Here is a 15,296-nt window from a genome sequence, read left to right on the forward strand (position 1 = left end):
GGAAGGCCAGCCAGCACCCGATGCCGTCCTGCATCTACTGGCCTGTAACTGTCCAAAAAAATGTTCACTCCCAAGATGTATATGTATTGCGAATAGCCTCAGGTGTACTGACATGTGTAGACTGGCCGACTGTGAGAACTAGGCATCCACCTCAGAGAGTGTGGGAAGTTCAGATGAAGATGTGGAAGACATGGAAGACTTGGAAAATTATTATGATTATTAATAGTTTATGGAAGTATGGAAAGCAGTCTTTGATTAAATATATTCATTTTACAACCAAATGGGGCCTAGGTTATGGCCGTGTGAATTATTGTACTATAATTCTACATGCTATGACAAAAGCTTAAGATTATTTTGATTTGATACAACAATATGGAAAATATCATGACATTGATAAAACTCCAGAAATCTCTCCATATGAGGTTTTTTACCTTGGGGCGGGGGTAACATTTTCTGCTGTACTGATGTTAATATGGAATATATACAAAAAGTGATTACTTATTTGAAGTAATAAAGCTATCACTGGTCTAATGCTATCTCATATTTTATAACTCTAGAGATGTATACCTTGCCAAAAATCACTACAATCATTATTCCCCTCTGATGGTACCAACCAACCCTACTGGCTCACTACTGGCTACTAGTTGTCATCTGAGGTTAATATATACAAGATTACTTTTGATAGGAAACTTAGTTACTTTTTGAAGTTTCAACATTTAAACTTTGCACTATTATTTAATGGAGATGTTGTAAACAGACAATTTTTGGCAGTATGTTATCATTGACAGCCACACTTACAATATAATCACTATTACATATTCGATGTCACCCTCGCTTGATTGTTCACCACCCAGATATTTTGAAGGCTGTCAACTTAATTACCATTTTGCATAGTGTAGACTAATGATGTCTTTAACTCTCCTAGTATATCATCTTGCACTGCATTAGACAGCATTGATAGCTTTCCCACTAGCCTAAATTTACTAGAAGCAGCTAACCTATGGCTATCATTTAAAATTTCAGTGAGATTATATGATAGCAATAGGTCATCTGGTAGAAAGACCTGGGTCAGGGTCCCACAGGAAATCTTGCTGCCAACTCCGCCATCTGTAGTTCCACTGATAAAATGCATTACAATGGGTCTCCTGGGGTGTCCCACTGTGTTCGGGCTGGGTCCAATACATACATGAGGACCTGTTTCATGGCCCCCACTGCAATTTTTTTCCAGAAACAGAGACCTTATAATTTTCCTTGTCAATTCTTATTGTCATCTAAGTAGTACTGTTACTAATGTGTTGCATCGGCAAAATATAAGATAGAAGTAAATACTGAAGAAAGTTATAATCAAATACAGAGTTCCCTATGATAAAGGATAATATAAATGATGCCCTGGACATAACCATTTTGCAAAAGAAGATAATAAATAAATTGTCTGTTATTCTATAACTGCTTCTTTCAATACTCTGACATGTAGATCACTGGGACCATGGGATGTGTCAACATACTAGCTGACAGTATTATTTTTTGACATACTTAGTCCTTTCAGTTCCTCATTCTCCTTACACCCTTGATATTGTCTCAACCATTATATTGGTGATTGAGATTTCATGGAAAAGAGGAGAAAAGATTTTAAAAATCCATTCAACATCTATTCTGCCTGCTATTTCAGTTCTGCTTAACATAAAGCTGATTGCAGCCACATTGCACATATTGTTCAAATGATTTCAGTGAAATATGATATCAAAAGAAATCCTCTTACCCACCCCATCAACTGCAGCTTGCTAATTTCATTTTAAGCATATACAAAAATGGATTAATACAGAACCTAAGACCATTCTGTATGGTATGTAATCAGAACAGGGCATGCTATGTTCCTATAATCACTTAATTGATTAGTTAAATATCCCTTGTGATGTTGAGAAATTGGGATCGGAAGGTGCTGTGTTCAGACCCTTTTATCTTTTCTGAGTTTTATATAAAACCACTTCTAAGTATGTAAATCATTATGTCTATGATTACGTCCATGTGTGGTATATATAAAACCACACACACACACACATTTATATGACCACCCCCACCACACACACACACACACACACACACACACACACACACACACATATATCTGACCCGCCACACATTAAAAAAATATATTAGTTACTCTTTCTCTGTTCATTAATACATTATGAAAAGAGCACCAGTATTCAAAGTTCAAAGTAAATTTATTATCAAAGCACATGTATGCCACCATATACAACCCTGAGATTCATTTTTTGTGGACATACTCAGAAAGTTCAAGAAATATAACAGAATCAATGTAAGACCATACCTAACAGGACAGACAAACAACCAATATGCAAAATACAAGCTGTTGCAAATACAAAAGAAATAATAATAAATAAATATCAAGAACATGAGATGAAGAGTCCTTGAAAGTAAGTCCATAGACTGTGGGAACATTTCAGTAATGGAGCAAGTTGTGTTATCCCCACTGGTTCAGGAGCCTGATGGTTAAGGGGTAATAACTGTTCCTTAACCTGGTGGTGCGAGTCCTGAGGCTCTAGTGCCTTCTTCCTTATGGCAGCAGTGAGAAGAGAGCATGTCCTGGGTAGTGGGTGTCCCTGATGATGAATGCTGTTTTCCTGTGACAGCATTTCATGTAAATACACCCAGTGGTTGGGAGAGCTTACCCTGTGACAGACTGAGCTGCATCCACTACCTTTTGTCGGATATTCCATTCAAGGTCGTTGGTGCTTCCGTGGCAGGCTGTGATGCAACCAGTCAATATACTCTCCATTACACACATATAGAAGTTTGTCAGGTGTTGATTTCAAGAGGGAGAAGTTAAGACTTGGATATGATGATTGCTTCCTTCATGGTCGAATATCCACAAGGGTTAGCCATGTAGAAGAAGTTAGTGAGAGCAGCAAGCAACTTTGAAGTAATATTTCAAACTCTACTTTAGGAAAAGAGGACATTTTTACTTGAATTACAGTAGCTCTGTTGACTTTGAAAGATAATCACATTCTGTGGCATACGGCATAGAATGTTGTTAACTCAGGTAGAAATTCTATTAAGTTCCAAAATTTCTTCTTTGTTTTTGTGAGTTGTAGGAGAGCAAAGAAATTGCAACAAGAAAATGAGAAACAAGTGAGGAACATGGAGACCAAGCTTAAACAAACTGTACAACATTATGAAGAGAAAATCAAGAGCCTTCAGAAGAACTGCAGCATTCAGAAGAGTTTTAATATGTCTGCACCACATTTCCGAAGCACAGAAAACAGAGAGTATTCACCGGAAAGAAACTTAACACCCACAATTATAACCACAGATACTCGTTGCAATGGTATGAGTGAACCATTTGTTGATGTAAACAAATCTGGTGATTCTCTGTCTACTGTCCTTACCAACGGGAGCTTCCCGCCATTGGTGAGTGTTTATTTATAAGAATTTATTCACAACTCTCAGAAAATTTCTGGTTTTGTTTTACAGTAGCACGTTTACTGCTTAATTAAAAGGATTCAAGAATCTAGGCTGATGTCTGTGCGCAGAATGGGACAATGTTATATCATCAGAGCCACTCCCTGCCTGTTAAAGTAGACACCATATTTATTTAGAAAAGGTGAAGGAAGTTCTGATATCCTGAAAAAGGATCTAGTGTTTTCCTGCCATATGTGACAAATAAACTCTTCTTGGGCCTCCAGCCAGGTACAGGTGTTGATTTTAACCGACATTTCAATGACAGACTCTGCCATCTTCTTCAGAGGTGATGCCTGGACATGTCTAGTCTGGTGGTATTTATACCCCTGTAGTTCGTCCCTCCTGATTGGTTAGTCCTCATCCAATCAGGTTTTCGGTCTCTCATCAAGTTTCAACACCTCATTTACTGTCTGGGTAGTCTCTAGCCCCTTGGCATAAACATTGAATTCTCCAACTTCCGGTAATTCCCTTCCCCTTCCTTCCCCCATCCCAGTTTCAGTCTGCCCCCTCCTCCAGCTGCCTATCACCTCCTTCATGGGTCCGCCTCCTTCTACTACCCATTGTGCTTCCCCCTATTCCTTCTTCACCTTTCAAGCCTATCTCCTCCCTACCTCGCCTCCCCCACACCTTGATCTTTCCCCTTACTGGTTTTTCACCTGGAACCTACCAGCCTTCTCCTTCCCACCCTCCCCCCCACTTTCTTTATACGGCCCCTGCCCCCTCCCTCTTCAGTCGTGACGAAGGGTCTCGGCCCAATACGTTGACTGTTCATTTCCACGGATGCTGCCCGACCTGCTGAGTTCCTCCAGCGTGTTGTGCGTGTTGCTTTGACCCCAGCATCTGCAGAGAATTTTGTGTTTAAATTTCTGTTCTTACTTGGAGTGAGACCTTCATCTTAGTTAAAATTCTTTGCCTCTAGTTTTATTTCAATGGCTTCCCAAAAAGACATTGGCACAGCACAGTAGTTTTGTGCCATCGAAGTCAATCCTATGGCCATTGCGAATGCAATGTTCTGCTTCTGTCGATTTCTCCAGGTAACCCAAATGGATACACATCCTTAATAACCCAAAATGATTGTAAAGATATTATTAAATCAAAATGAAAAATCTCTTAAAATTGCCAGAGGATTGGGAGCATTTTGGAACTCCACAAAGGCAGGCCAAAATATTTATGAAGAAAGGGAAGGTTGAATATCAAGTAGACTGACAAGAAACATGAAAATAAACTGAAGAATGCTTATAAGTATGGAAAATGGAAAGGTCTAGTGAGGACAGATATGAGCTCCTTACATTCAGAGGCAGGGAAATTTGTTATGGGGTGAAGAGGAAATAGCAGGGGATTTGAACAAATACTTGTCCTCTGTCCTCAGAGAAAAACTTGCCAGGAATATTACAAAATCAGTGGTCTGGTGAGAACGAACACTGAATATTAGTCAGAAAATAGTCCAGGGGATGAAAGCTGATACGTCCCCTGGACCCAATGATCTATGTGTCAAAGTTTTGAAAAAGGTAACTACATAGTACAGTTTCAGTTGTCATCTTTCAAAGTTCTGCAGATTTCTGGAAATGTTCCAGTGACTTGGAGAATGGTAACTGTGACCCCAGCATTTAAGAAAGGAGGGAGAGGGAAATGATGTCAGTAGGGGGAGAAGGCAGGGTCAGTGATGGAATAACAGAACACCTTAAAAGAAATACAGTAGAATTGATCAGAAACTATGTGAGTTGATGAAAGGATAAGCACATTTGACTAATTTACTGCAATTCTTTAAGGATGTGATTAGTAGAACAGATAAGAGTTGTACCTTTGGATCTCCTGATGGCTTTCATTTATGTCCAAAAAAAGGCTGATCAGAACATGGCTTTGCAGGTAATGTACTGATGTTGTTTGAGGATTGATTATCAGACAGAAAGCAAGAATGGGAATAAACAAATCATTCTCAGTCTGACAGGTTGTGACTAGGCAGGTTCCACTGGGATCTGTGCTTGGGGGTCTACAGCAATTCACAATCTATAGAAGCAATTTGGCTGAGTAGTGCATATGTCATATTTACAAGTTTGCTGATGATGCAATTCTAGGTGGGATTGCCAGAAGTGATACAAGGGGATATGGACAAGTTGAGTTATTGGGTAAGATCACGGCAGATGGAGTTCAATGTAGAAGGGTATGAGATTGTCTATATGACAGAAAAACAAGGCATGTGTTAATATTCAAAGGGATCTGGATGTGCTTGTGTTCATGTCTTTAAAGGCCAACATCCAGGTGCAACAGTGAGTCGGAAGGTAAATGGTAATTCATTCTGGAATTTTGTGTGGAGTTTTAATCTCCTTACCTAATAAAAGAGACGATACAACAAAAAGAAATCACCAGACTGGTTTCAGGAATGGTAGTTTTATTGAAGAGAGATTAACCAAATGAAGATTGTACTTAGAAGAACTAGTTAAAATCTCATCAAAACTTACAAAATTATTAAAGAGTTTGACATGTTCGATGCAGGGAAGGTTTCCCAAGCTGAGGACTCTAGAAACAGGTCGTACAGTTTCAGAATAAGGGGTAAAATGTCTATAATTTAGCTAAGAAATTTCCTTTGATTCAGAGGTAGTGAATCACTAGAATTCTTCAACAGGACTGCTATAGGCTTAGCCACTGTATTCATTCAAATCAGAGATGAATAGATTTCCAACCATTAGGGGAATCGAGGGACCTAGGAATAGTGCTGATAAATTGTAATAATATGCAAAACCAGCCATGATCTTGTTATGTGGTGGAGCAGTTCTGAAGAGTCTATCAGCTCACTCCAGCTCCTATATCTTAAAAATGAAACTCATAGTCAAACTCCTTTTTGTTCCCCAATATCCAGTTAAATGTAACCATGGACACAAATTTCTGCATAATGAGAAACATAATTCTAAAAAGAGGGTGCAATTACATTTTGGAAGCCTTTCATTCCAACAAAATGTAAAAGTTCAAAGATAGCAAACTAGGACCACCTGCTTTCCGATGGCTCTTTCACCACTTTTAGGATGATCATTATTACAAAGGAATCACCATCAGGGTCAGGATTCGTATTGAAAATCCAGAGTCACGTTAGTACAATTGGTATTCTAGACTGTGCATCAAACAACAGTTCCCTTTAGAAGTATTTGCTCCAGAAGGTCTCTGTGCACATCGCCCCCTCATTTGGATCCACCTACCGATTGCCAGCACTTGCTCCATCCCTTCCCCTCGCCTATTTATATTGGCTATCGCCCCTCTAGAGGAAACAACCTGGAACAATCGACTGTCCACTTCCCTTCAGAGATGCTGCCTGATCTACTGAGCTCCTCCAACAGTTTCAGATTCCAGCATCTGCTGGTCTCTTGTCCTCAGATGTTTATGTGTTCATTTTAAGGTGTAGAGGTGGCAGGAGGGTCAGAAACATGTTGAAGTGCTTTCACAAGTATTTTCTCAACTCCGTGCTGAATGCCCACACTGTTATTTGAGAATATAACTGCTGGTTTTATAAACACCAGCCAGAGGAAACATCAACTCTGCATTTGTCAGATATCTTAAGAATTTCAATAACATTTCCTTCTCATTCTTCTAAACTCTTGACAGTATAGGCAAAATCTGAATCGCTCCTTCAAGAGTAAGCCTGCTGCTGCTGTATCAGGAACACATCTGCTAAATCTTTGTTGCATTCTCTCTGTTGCAAGTATATCTGTCTTTTGATAAAAAGATCAGATCTAGACACAGTATTACAGATGTCTTCTCAACAGGAGACTATATAATTGGTGCATACTGTTTCCTTTTCTGGTATTTAAACCCTTTTGCAATAAAAGCCAGCATACTGTTTGCCTTTCTAATCACATGCTCAATCTGTGTAATCATTTGCAGTTGTTCATGTACAAGGACTTCCGAAACACCAACACCTTTTGACCTCTCTCCCTAAAAAATAACTCCATATATCTATTTATTCTACCAAAGCTATTTTCCATGCTATATTCCAAATTTTATGTTTTGTCCACTTAGTCTGTATTTATCTCCCTTCACAGGCAACAGTACCATCTAACTTGACTATATGAAACTAGATCTCCTCATGTGACTCAATGACATGTTGTCACTCAATGACAACGGCTGGGGCCTCAGCACTGATCCCTAAGGAACTGTATTGGTCACAGACTCTCAATCTTTTTATGACACAGTTATATCCTACACTTTGTCTTCTGTCCATTCACCAAATCTTCGTCCATTTTAGCCCCAATAACACGTGCTCCCAATCTTGATTAGTTACCTCTTATGTAACACCCTATCAAAGAACTTCCAAAAATCTGATACTCAAATCCATTGGTTCCGTCTTTATCTATTCTGCAAGTTAGAACTTTTAAAAATTCCCAATAGACTTTAGTTTAACGCTGCCTAATCTGATAACTATTATCCAAATGTGCTATTCCTACTTGCTTTGTAAATTTCCTGCTATGGATGTCAACCTAACTGGCAAAGAGTTCCCTGTGATTTCTCTCCCCAGTATAATTTCTATTGTACCAAAAGCAAGAGACCAACATTTACTGGTTCTTGTCTTTTCTTGTAATCCATTTCTCTGCTTCTAGCCGGCTCTCATCTTCTATTTCACCTTTGCTGAATTTGGAATTTTTCCCAATCCTTAACATTTTTGCCAACATCATAAACCTCTTTATTTGATCAAATCTTTACTTTAGCTTTGCTTATTAATCACACTGGACTTATTTGCCATAAAGAGATGCATTATTATTTGTTAACTAATACTGAAGTTTTAAAAGCTAATTATTGCTCATGCATTGCTGTATTTCTTAATATAATTTCCCAGTCTACCATGGCCAACTCATACCTCTTAACTTTTAGCTTGCTTTATTCATATTTGAAAGCAGCACTAAATATGGAAATGAGTTGCTAACATCACCAATAGCATGTAATAATGTTAAGATTTTAACAATGTGATGCATTTTTTAATTTTCTATAATTTTCAGTTATGCACAGTAAATCCCAATTATCAATCCAAAAAGAATACTCCCCAATATCCACTGGCCCTTCAACGCCACACCAAAATTAAGTTCACAATATTCACCTCAGTCAATGCTATCCCAGTGTTTGAACAAGTGCCTTCAGAGGGGATAAAAATACAAAGAGAATACCGAAACTGGAGGGACAAATTGACTTGACAGTCCTAGGCCTCAAAGCAGCTAACTTTTTGACTTTGTTTCATAGATTAAATTATCTTTTGCATTCATTTACTTCCACTTGCAAAGGCTCAATTCCATTGTTTTATCTTGTCATACTGTCGTGTTGAAAAGTTCTATGGGACGGAACACGTTCAGAGCCTAAACACAAATGCTATTTAAAAAGTCATCTAGTATAGCAATAAGCTCTTAACCAAAAGACTACAAAATAAAATTTAAAAAATGACACCCACAACCTAAGTACTAATGTTTGTTGTGCTACAATGCGGTTTCATCAATTTCATCAATCACTGTGTTCTGTGAAGCAAACTGGTTGACAGAAAGTGGATGTAGAAAGGATTTATAAAGTGTCCCAAAGAAGGGTCTTGGCCTGAAACATCAGCTATTTATTCCAGTCCATAGATGCTGCCTAACCTGCTGAATTTGTCCAGCATTTTGTGTGTGTTGCCTTGAATTTCCAGCATCTACAGACTTTCTTGTGTTTACTGTTTGCTTAGTAGTAATTTTCCTCGAGCCTTCTGCAGAACTGAGTGATTTCTGAATGGGATGTGGTGGGGGCAGAGGATGGACAAGTTCGTATTTAAATTAAATTCATCACATGTACATTGAAACATACAGTGAGGTGTGTCATTTGCTTAACAGCAGCCCTCAAGTGTTTGTTTTGGTTCATCAAAACATTGGTAGGAAAAGGGAGTTGGTCCTGAAGAAAGAATTTAGGGAGTTTGGTAGAGAGCTGAAAAGTGGGACCTCGAGGGTAGTAATCTCTGAATTGCTGCCTGTGCCAAGTACCAATGAGGGTAAGAATAGGATAATTTGGCAGATGAATATGTGGCTGATGAATTGGTGCAGGGAGCAGAGGGTTTCTGATTTCTGGATCATTGGGATCCCTTCTGGGGAAGGTGCAACCTGTACAAAAAGGGATGGGTTACACCCGAACCTGAGGAGGGACCAATTTCTTCACAGGCAGGTTTGCTAGAGCTGCTGGGGAGGTTAAAGCTAATTTGGTAGGGGGACAGGAACTGGTGTGATAGGGCTGGGGATGGGGCAGTTGATATACAACTAGATGCAGTGTGTAGTGAGACTGTGAGGAAGGACAGGCAAATGGTAGAGCAAAATTACAGTCAGTGGGATGAGTTAAAATCTAACAGGGGGCCAAAATTAAAAAGGGTGATGAAAATAGGACTGCAGGTGTTATATTTGAATGCACACAGTATATGGAATAATGTAGATGATCTCTTAGCACAGTTAGAGATTGGCAGATGTGATGTTGTTGCTATCACTGAGTCATGGCTGAAAGAAGATCATAGTTGGGAGCTTAACATCCACATCCATAGATACACATGGCATCAAAAGAGAAGGCAGGTAAGCCAAGGGGGTGTGGTGGCTCTTGGTGAAAAATGAAATCAAATTCTTTAGAAAGGGGTGACATAGGATTAGAGGGTGTAGAGTCCCTGTGGGTGGAGTTAAGAAACTGCAAAGGTAAAAAGACCCTGATGGGAGTTATATGTAGACCTCCAAACACCAGCCAGGATGTGGGCTACAAATTGCAATAGAAGATAGAAAAGGCATGTAAAAAGGACAATGTTGTGATAGTTATGTGGATTTCAACATGCAGGTAGATTGGGGAAAATTAGGTTGCTGCTGGATCCCAAGAGAGGGAATTTGTAGAATGCCTATGAGATCGGTTTTTATGGCTGCTTGTGGTTGTGCCCATTATGGGAATGGTGATTCTGGATTTACTGTTATGTAACAATTAGGAAATTTAAGGTAGTGAAACTCTAAAGAGGCAGTGATCATAATATGATAGAATTCCCCCTGCAGTTTAAGAAGGAGAAGCTAAAATCAGATGTATCATTATTATCAATGGAGGAAAAGGAATTGCAAAGGCATGAGAGGGGAGCTGGCCAAAATTGACTGGAAGAGCACACCAGCAGTGATGATGGCAGAACAGCAATGACAGGTGTTTCTGGGGGAAATTCAGAAAGTGCAAGAAAGATGCATCCCAACGATAATGTATTCTAAAGGGAGGATGAGGCAACTGTGGCTGACAAAGATAGCATTAAAGCTAAAGAGAGGGTATATAATGTAGCAAATATGACTGGGAAGGCAGAAGATGGGAAGCTTTTAAAAACCAACAGAAGCAATTAAAAAAGACATAAAGAGAGAAATGATGAACTATGAAGCTTAAGCTAGCCAATAATATAAAAGAGGGTACAAGATAAGAGCCCATGGTATTATAGGAAAGGTACTAGCATGGATAGAAGACTGGTTGACTAGCAGGAGGCAAGGAGTGGGAACAAAGGGGGCTTTTTGGGTTGGCAGCCAGTGACTACAGGTGTGCCACAGAGGTTGATGGTAGGACCACTTCTTTTCAAGTTTAAGTCAATGACTTGGATGAAGGAATTGATGGCTTTGTGGCCAAGTTTACAGATGAAATGATGATAGGTGCATAGGCAGGTAGTGTTGAGGAAACAGGATGTCTGCAGAAGGGCTTAGGTAGATTGGGGGGATGGGCATAGAAGTGGCAGATGGAAAACAGTTTAGGGATGTAGTGCATTTTGGCAGAGGAAATAAAGGCATGGACTGTTTTCTAAATGGAGAGAAAATTCAAAAATCAGAGCTGCAATGGGACTTAGGGGTCCTCGTGCAAGACTCCCAGAAGGTTAATTCACAGGTTGAGCCTGTGGTAAAGAAGGCAAATGCAATGTTGGCAATTATTTCAATATAAAAACAAGGAGATAATGCTGAAGCTTTAGAAGACACTAGTTAGGCCACTCTAGGAGTATTGTCAACGGTTTTGAGATCCTTGTCTCAGAAAGGATATATTGCCATTGGACAGAGTACAGAGGAGGTTAACAAGGATGATTCCTGGAATGAAGGGGTTAACATATGAAGAGGGTTTGGCAGCTTTGGGTCAGTACTCACTGGAATTTATAAGAACGTGTGAGTATCTCATTGAAACCTACCAAATGTTGAAAGGACTAGGAAAGGTGGATGTGGAGAGGATATTTGCTCTGATGGGGGTATACAGAACTGAAGGGCACAACCTCAAAATTGTGGGGTGACCTTTTATAACAGAAGTAAGGAGGAACTACTTTCACCAAAGAGTGGTGAATCTGTGGCGTGCTCTGCCACAGACTGCGGTGGAGGCCAAGTCCATGCGTATATTTAAAGCGGAAGTTGATAGATTCCTGAATGGTTGGGGCATCAAGTGATATGGTGAGAGGGCAGTTGTATGGAGTTGAGTGGGATAATAAATCTGCCATGATGGAATGGCAGAGCAGATTCAATGGACCAAATAGCCTAATTCTGCTCCTATGTCTTGTGGTCTAATGGATACAGCAGGGGATGACTAATGCAGGCATTGTTACAGACATAGAAATAGGAAATCCCTGTTTTTGAAAATATATCGGTTTGGAAGCTCATCTTGTGATTGACTGGGTTCCAAAGACTGCAAGTAATTTGGTTCACCATTAGGGAATAGAGAAGGAGGAAAAACAATTTATGAAGGGGTTGGATCTCGCAGTAAGAGCTGAATTTCACGACTTTAGTTGAGATAAATCTAACTGGAGGAAACTGGAGCTCTACCAGTTCAGGATTGGACAAGCAATATAACAACAGAAGCACTGGATAAATCAATTGAGATGATGAAGAGCTGCATGTTATCAGCATTTCATGTCTTTACATAATGGTATCAGGTAAATGAAAGCAGTAAGTTAAAGCACATGATTAGGAGCACTAATGGAATGGTGAAGAGCCGATATAAGTCTGAGATCAAATAGATATGGAACCAAGGAAGAGTAATTGCACAACATAAGGAAGTCAGAGAGGAGGATCATATGATTAATTGAGGCAAAGAATACAGAGGTTGGGTGAACATCGTACCAGTTATGGAGGTGCTCATTTCTAACTGTGGATAGAACCATTTCAGTGTTATGATAAGAGTGAAAGCCTAATTTGAGTATTTGCAGAGGGGAGAGGGGATAAAAGGCACAGATTGACAAGTGCCATATCCAAAAACTTCTGGGGAAAGGGGTATTGAGAATAAAATATTTGATTCCAAGGAGAAAGAGATGATGTGTAGGCTCCTTCAGAACAGGGTAATGGTACCAATTTTGATATTGAAAGACACAGTATTGACAATTCCCTTCCTCCACCATCAACGCTGCCCTCAACCTCACCTCTTTCACTTCATGCACGTCTGCTCTTACCCCACCCGCCAGCCACCCTACCAGGGATAGGGTTCCTCTTATCCTCACCTACCATCCCATTAGCTCCGCATCCAGCGCATAATTCTCCAAAATTTCTGCGACCTCCAACGGGATCCCACCACCAAGCACATCTTCCCCCCAACCCCTTCCTTCTTTCTGCAGGGAACTCCCCCTACAGGACTCCCTTGCCCATTCATCCCTCCCCACTGATTTCGCTCCTGCTGTTCCTCTCTACTCTCCTCCCACCTTTTAAATCTACTCCTCAGCACTTTTCCTCTAGGTCTGCCAAAGTGTTTTGGTCCAAAACGTCGACTATACTCTTTTCCATAGATGCTGCCTGGCCTGATGAGTTCCTCCAGCATTTTGTGTGTGTTGGTCAATGAAGTGAAATCATTTATCATTAAGTAACATGGGATCCAAGAAATAAAAGTTGCATGGTCAACAGTTAAATGTACTTGTGGATATGGAGCAGGTAGTGTTCTTAGGATGTGGAGGATTTCCTGGGGTAAATTTTAGATTTTCCAATACCCAATAACCTTTACCTAATAACCTGCCAAACTGGATGACCCATCGATTGCAGATCCCATTCTACTTCTGTGAAAATCCATGAAATTTTATCTCATAAGAATCAGGTGATCTGCATTTCCAAATTTATGGATACTGGGTGAAAATGACAATTTAGCCTACTGGTTTTAATATTTTTCACTAATTCTACAGTTTCACAGTAGTATTGAAATGATACTGCATTTGGCTCCTGTAAAAAATATATATAAATTGTGTAAACAGGTTATAAGTAATTGTTTCTACAGGTATAATATTCACAAATAATTGGAATAGTTGCTATTTCCAAATAATGAAATCAGAATAATTATTCAATGGGATATTCAATAGTGATAAATATATCTGCTAAAATGCAAATGTAATTGTACCCCCAAATGAAATATGTCTCGTGTCATTGCAGTGATTTACTGTATTTCTGCTGTTTAGTCTCCCACAGAGATATCAGATACTTCTTCAGTAACAGCACATTTCCTCGAAGAAGAAGAAGAACGAGCCCGGGTGTTGGAGAAGTTGCTTAATTCCCATATCGATGAACTAACGTCTGAATCAAAGCATACACTTAAGACGCATGCAAGAACCAAAATAGGTTTACCAGATACAATATATTCATGTTCCCAATGCACTTGTTAAGATATCTGAAATGGTGTGTATTGCCTGATATTGGTCTATGTAGAACATAGTAAATGAATTAAATTCCTGACTTTATAAATTAATTGAACTGTTATGTTCCTGACTGACACATTAATTGTGATTATGTATGTGCATAAATTTACTAAATTTATTTAATTATTAGTTCGTAGTTTCCAAAAGTGGACTTTCTTTGGTGAAAAATATTTTTGTAAATATCATCATGAAGCCACTAACACGATGAACGAAGCCCTGAACATCGCAAGAGATGGAGATCCTTCGCTGCTGCCTTCAACGCCAGTGAAGTAACAGGCGGAAAGAGGAGGATACATCATCATGAGTGTATTTGCAGTTAATTTAAAATTAAAGATTTTTTTAATACTTCATTACCAGCCTTTTGTTGAGAAATCGATACAATTGATGAGATCACAAGGTATGGCTGGATGATTATGAGATCAGGTACCATGTACCCATATTAATACAGTATATAGTTAAAACCTTAAGTATCTTGTATCTTCAATTAATTCCTCTACAGTAACGTATTTGATGTATGTGTGCTTGCGCACCATATATTACTTTAGCCTGATCTTGCTGCCTCACCAAATATACAGCTCGAGTGATAATACGTCAACATTATTCATCCTATTTCTTCAGTAAGAATGGGACTTCTCCATTTGACAGCATACACACAGATCACAAATTTATCAGCACTTAAGTGGCTAGTTGTTAGCTCGCATGATGGGGCCCAAGATTTTCATGAACGTTTTTGCTTTTCTGTTGTATTTTCTTATCCTTTAACTCTTACTTTTACTGGTTCTCCAATTAAGCAATTCTGTTCCACATGTTTTACCCCACCTTTGCTGCACTAATCGTCACTACTAATGTCATTTCCCTTTACTCCCTTACTCTCTTTCAGTATTAACAGCAGTCACTGTTTGTTAGTATGCCACCATCTGTCCTCCACTGAACAATCGCTTGATCACTGAACTTCCCTTCAAATCAATTTTACTGATCATTGAACCTGCTGTCTACACACTCCAAAAGAGAAGGGCTAATGATCTTCCTTTCTTCCTCCTGTTACCACTATGTTCATTCCCCTCGGAATTTGGCTTTTAAAAGTAGTCAGAGAATCTCACTGTGGTTTTAAAATTCAAAAGACTGAAATCACAATGAGATACCCTGGCCCAGAAATTACCACAGCACTAATACACCAGATCAAGAATAA

At 39.3% G+C, this 15,296-nt stretch overlaps 1 protein-coding gene across 1 annotated transcript in view; it reads left to right on the plus strand.

The window, feature by feature from the left end:
• Positions 1–14,074, plus strand: part of LOC140200761 (deuterosome assembly protein 1-like) — a 99,473-nt gene extending 85,399 nt beyond the window's left edge. Inside the window, exons 10-11 of the mRNA XM_072264361.1 lie at positions 3,114–3,429; positions 13,871–14,074. Coding sequence (XP_072120462.1) covers positions 3,114–3,429; positions 13,871–14,074 — 520 coding nt within the window. The remainder of the gene's footprint in view (positions 1–3,113; positions 3,430–13,870) is intronic.
• Positions 14,075–15,296: the final 1,222 nt, after the last annotated feature.

The sequence above is a fragment of the Mobula birostris genome, chromosome 7 (genome assembly GCF_030028105.1).
Source record: "Mobula birostris isolate sMobBir1 chromosome 7, sMobBir1.hap1, whole genome shotgun sequence".
Lineage (NCBI taxonomy): Eukaryota > Metazoa > Chordata > Chondrichthyes > Myliobatiformes > Myliobatidae > Mobula > Mobula birostris.